At 39.3% G+C, this 5523-nt stretch overlaps 1 protein-coding gene across 1 annotated transcript in view; it reads right to left on the bottom strand.

Annotated features, from left to right (window-relative positions):
• LOC104540162 (receptor-interacting serine/threonine-protein kinase 1-like) overlaps window positions 1–4608 on the bottom strand; it is a gene marked incomplete at both ends in the record, with an annotated part of 5717 nt that extends 1109 nt beyond the window's left edge. Inside the window, 4 exons of the mRNA XM_010183902.1 lie at window positions 274–423; window positions 1271–1499; window positions 3849–3986; window positions 4455–4608. Coding sequence (XP_010182204.1) covers window positions 274–423; window positions 1271–1499; window positions 3849–3986; window positions 4455–4608 — 671 coding nt within the window. The remainder of the gene's footprint in view (window positions 1–273; window positions 424–1270; window positions 1500–3848; window positions 3987–4454) is intronic.
• Between the last annotated feature and the right edge of the window lie 915 nt (window positions 4609–5523).

Here is a 5523-nt window from a genome sequence, read left to right as displayed (position 1 = left end):
GAAGTTTATACCTGCTGATAATTTGTCTTCAGCATAGTATAAAGTGTCTTAGCTCCATCCACTCATTAGTATTTCTCAAATCTGTAAATGCTGGACCAGATCTCATTTTTAGTCAGGGTGTGGGGTGCAGGCTTTACTGGGCATGTGAATTGATATTTCTATTGTAAAAGAAAAAAATATATATTTTTAAGAGGAAGACACTCAAGTTTGTTGTGTTGCATTACAAACTGTTGATGGACACATAACAAAAAGAATCCCAAAGCAATCCCTTACCTGCAAAGGTTGGGCGTTTCTCAGGCTCTTGCTCCCAGCATTGTTTCATTAAGTCAATAATTTCCACCGGACATTTATCAATAATCTCCTCTATGTCTGGTCTGTTTCCATTCATGATGCCAAAGCAAATCTGGGCTTCATTTATACTATCTGAAAAATAAAATTTCCATCAGGTTCTGATCATGGGGTTTGCTACCTTTCTGTAGGTAAAAGAAAGAGTGAAGCATCTCCTTATGTGTTTGTGGATATGTAAACAATTTCAAAGAAAGATGTCTGATTTACAGCTACAAATTTCTCACATTAGTGAATCTGAATCCACTGCCCTAACTGCCACAGGTTAGAGATTTATTTTAAGATGAATGGATTTACATTTATATGTAAGGCATGCCTAGTGTGAGTAATGGTGACAGATCTAGCTCTCTAGAACCTGAATCTCAGTTATGCTCTGGGCTGGGTATGAACACAAAGATGGCCACAAAGGGAACGTTTCGCCATTAGTTAACAAAAAAACCATTCAAAATTATAATCGTGTTACTCCAGAATTCCACAGTCTGCTCCTATTGCTCTACATGAGCACAGTACTGCATGTTTAGAAATTAGCACCGCAGAGCTGAGAAGCGGGAAATGGCTGTGTGACCATTCCTGTTAAAAGAAAAAAACACATGTAACTAGCCTACCTTAGGAAATCGTGTACACCAAAATTTCCATCCTGGCCTGCCCAAGGCTTGTCTAACTTTTGCCACTGAGTGCAGGTTTATGCCCACACTATACAGATGTGAATAGATTGGGCTCATGCCTGTGTTTCAATTCAGGTGTTCTTGTCCATGCTTAGAAGTCAGGAATGATACAGCTAATGCCTCTTACTGGCCATAAGGTGCCTAACAGGCGCTATTCCTTGGGTACAGGCAATTTAATCTACTAACCTTAATTCTATAAGTTCAAATGCTTAACATTTGTAATTTAATTTTGTGATAGAGTCCTTTTGGAAGTAACTTACTTTCATATGGCTCTTTGTTAGCAAAAATTGCCCAGATCACTATGCCGAAGCTGTAAACATCTGACTTCTCTGTAGGTTTTACATTAAGACAGCGTAAATGCTCTGGGGCCATATAGAAAAGAGTCCCAGCATTGTTCTGGCAACTGCTCTTGATCTGCTTCTGTCGGACAGTCTCTTCTTGGGTCAGCCGACTCCAGTTCTTAAAGGAGGCAACACCAAGATCTGCAATCTGAAAAATGAGACACATCAGACCTAGTGCTGTGATGAAGAGGAGATAAGTATTTCATGCAATGCAGTGCTCAATTTTATAATGAATAGCTGATAATAACTTATCTAACAATGAAACACTGCAACAAAATGGAACTACAAGAAAGGAAAATAAACTACATGTCATTTTATGGATTTTTTTTTTCCTAAATAAGGTATCACTGCCAACTGGGAACCATTAGGCTGAACCTTCATTATTAACTTAACCCCACTGGGAACAATTGCACAATGTAAGAAAAAAAGAAGGGGTTTTTTTTTTGCTCATATTGACAATCACATTCAAGATCAGCTTGCAGTGCTCATGGCAGAAGATTCATATGAGAAGAAGCTAAGATTCAAATCCAGACATAATCTGTGAGATTGGGAAGGTATCCCTCCCTCACTGTTCTTTTTATTTCGATTCCATTTAACTCAACTCCCTTAGATCTTCCCTACAAAAAGGAGGAGGATCTAAAATGATGTGATGTGTATGGCAGAGAGACATGGAAAAGGATAGCATGGAATAAGTTAAAGCAGGGATACCTGGGTAGCGGGTACTTGACAAGGTGACGTTACTGAAACCTTGGGGTGCACTTTTACAACTAGACTAATGGCTGATGGTGAAGAAAGTAACCCTTCCCTCCTTTCCCCACAGCCTTCTGTTATGTGCTCCCTCTGCTCCTCCTGTTCCAGCACTGACACTTAGCTGACATTCAGAGGACATAGTGCAGGGCACTCCAATGGCTTGTGGAACTGAGTGCTCCGCACCAGAAGGGTAGCACTGCCAACAAGGTAATGTGCTGGTTTGACTTCTCAAATCGGGGCAGGGTAGTCAGATTAGCATCAGTGCTAACACAAGGGAACAGGAGGTCAACAGGAGAGGAAAAATGGAAGGAAATGGGACTGCCTCTCTTGGCCACAGGCAGCTGTCAAACTGAGTTGTGTAAACCCCATCATTTCAGATAAAACTGAGGTGACACCTTGCCTCACTTCTAACTTGCTTTGCTTTTCTCTCAGTGATTGCCTCTAACTAGCTTATTGTTGCTCCTGAGTTTCTGAAGCTTTGAGCTAAATTTAGAGGTGCTGTATTCCAAGGAAGAGGAACTGCAAGTGACATCCTGCTGAGAAAGTAGGAGTCCAAGTTCATGTCTACAAGTGAAAGGTCTAATGTAATAGAGGAAGTTATGATATAAATCTTCCTGCATTTGTAGTTTCTTAGAACAATTATTTCCCTTTATAAATATTGGCAATATTAGACACATTCAAGCAGACAGATCATGCAACAGATGCCTTAAATGATACTTTTGAACAAGTTGCTTAAGGAAGTCTGATATTATTCTGAACTTGATCCTGGGCTCCAGTTTGTCATGTAGTGTGATGATAGCCTAATTTGGTCCTGTCCATACAAGCAAACTGAAACCTAAAAAAGCATCCAATTTACATTTAAAGGAGAAAATTATTTCTTTTTTATTATTATTTTTGACACAGAAAAAAAATGTAGTTCATATCCCTTATCTGTATGCTGCTCATACTGCACTAGGTCTTGCTATTATATTAACCTTGTCAAACCACTTTCACTAATACACGTGTGCAAAATATCAAATGACAGAGCTCTCTTCACAGGAATTTATTCTGTAGTTTCATGCTGTAATGGGGTGATTATTTCAACAACTCACCTTGATCAGAGACAGGACATTTTATGAGGACTGCTGCAAATTCTACTCAGGTTTATTCAGCAGTAGGCTCTGTATCTACATGTCTTGATCCAAAAGCCCACTAAAGTTATTCGAAGGGCTTTGGAACAGGCTTGTGAACCATTCTTTGAAGTAGTTTCCTGCTGCTTTTTTTGTAGCTGCTGGCTGTCATTTAAAAATGATGACTAAGGCAAAAAAAGAGAGAGACAAAAGAGGAAACGATAATAAGCAAAAGAAGGAAAGCAATAAAAAGGAGGAGGCAAAGGCAGGAAGAGAAATTACAGCAATAAAGGACAAAATACATGATCCACAAGATATTTTATTGTCTTTCAATCTCTGCATGTTAAGGCTCTTTTTTTCCCCTTTCGAGCTGCTTTGTTATTTGTAGTTCATTAATTCTCAACAATATTATTCATTTTTTTAATACCCTTAGTAATGTCTCCTTTCTTTTCACATATGGAGGGAAGATTATACAAATCTCAGGCTCGGATGTTTTATAGTCCACCATACTTCAGTGATCCATAGCTTGCTAGACTACAAAGGAGTTCATTTCCCAATCAGGAATACTAAGCCATGTGGCTAAACTGAGTTCTTCAACGCAAATCAGCAGCTTCCTCCATTCACATTCTAACAAGTACCTTAATGTGGAAGTCAGCATCCACAAGGATGTTTTCTGGTTTTAGGTCTTTGTGTACAAAGCCTTGCTCATGCAGATAAACCATCCCTTCTGCGATCTCCAGCACGAAACGCCCTTTCACTGACAAAGGCAGCGAGTGCTAAAACAAACAAGAAATACCACCTATTAAAAAATGCTACTACAAATGTCAAATTAAAAACCAGTATTTAAAATGTTTCTTTCTCAGTCCCAAGAGTTTCTCTGCTCAAGCTAGCATGAAAAAGAACTAAGATCCTTCTTGGATCTAAATTTTCACATTAAAGTAATTCTAGAGTCACTCCATATTTACAAATGCATTCTTCTTCAGCAAATTCTCCACAGATCTCTACAAACACTCCTATAAACACTCCTAAACCTATAGCTGTTTGCTCCACGGTGATATGCAGGAAAGCCATGGCTGTCCTCTGCTGTCTCTAGAGAAGGCAGGGCCACCAGTGGCTCTTTAATACAGAAAGGAGAATGAGAAACTAAAGACTCCATTCTTTGGAGACAGCAGTAACATTCTGTCCCTTTCAAGCCTCTTATTGAACCTAAGCAGTGGCAAGGGATGAAGCAATTCACTGCTCACTTTCTGTAGCACTTTCATCATGTTTCCCCGGTCCACATATTCCATCACAAGTGAGTAGTTTCCGTCTTCCAGAATTATACCTAGTAGTTTTACCACACGGTCGTGCTGCAGTCTGCGCATAATCCTGCCTTCTTCAAGGAGGGAAGCGTTATATCTGTAAAAGAGAAATTACAGTGAAATTAGATTCCAGGCTATAAAGAACACAGGGATGAAAATGATGCTAATTCATAACGAAAACAATGACCAAAAATGTCAACATCCCTAGAGTCACTATAAGCTGAACCACACCTTCAGCTAGTTTTGAAATGGTACAGCTTTGCTCATACCAAACTACGTTCTCTAAATCTCATGTGTCTCACACAGAGACTGTCTGCTCAGCCTGGTGATAACATTTACTAAAGATTCCTGGATTAGGATGAATTCAAAGCCCAACTCTTTACCTGGGCCTCATTACAACCTATAAATAGTCAAAGGTACACAGCTGAGAGCTAAGGGTGTTAAAGAAGGATGGTATCCATTGTATTAAATAGTAATCTTTTTACTATTGCCCCTGTTCTAGTCATCGGGCAAAAGGATGTAAGAAAATCTTGAGACTGTGTTGCTTGCTAATGCTTTCTCCCTCTGTGTTCCTCTGTAGTACTACGTGACGTGATGATCTCAGAGGTCTTTTCTAACCGAGCGATTCTGTGATACTAGAGAAGAAAGTGGCTGGTTTGTATGCATTATGCTCAGTTGTAAATCTGCTTAAGACTTTTGGTTCAAGACTTTAAGGAACAACAAATTCATGAGCCTCTGTATTGAGAAAGTAAAACACAAACCCAAAAATAAACCAGGCAAGCTTGTCCATTTTAACTGTGTTCATCCCAAACTGTCAGTGCAGTTTGCAAAGTGGTAGAATCTCTTAATTCACTTTCCACTGGCAAAATAAAAACCCAGTTAATTCACTTATTATAACCCAAACTAGAACAACATGGGTATTTGTGGATGACTTGTGAGAGAGTTTTAGGATTGTCATGACTCTGAAGTAGCAGAGCTGCAATCACAGCATCACAGAATCTCAGGAGTTGGA

Source organism: Mesitornis unicolor, unplaced genomic scaffold (genome assembly GCF_000695765.1).
Source record: "Mesitornis unicolor isolate BGI_N332 unplaced genomic scaffold, ASM69576v1 scaffold50420, whole genome shotgun sequence".
Taxonomy (NCBI): domain Eukaryota; kingdom Metazoa; phylum Chordata; class Aves; order Mesitornithiformes; family Mesitornithidae; genus Mesitornis; species Mesitornis unicolor.
The sequence above is the reverse complement of the archived record's forward strand: the minus strand, read 5'-3'. Positions and strand labels throughout refer to the sequence as shown.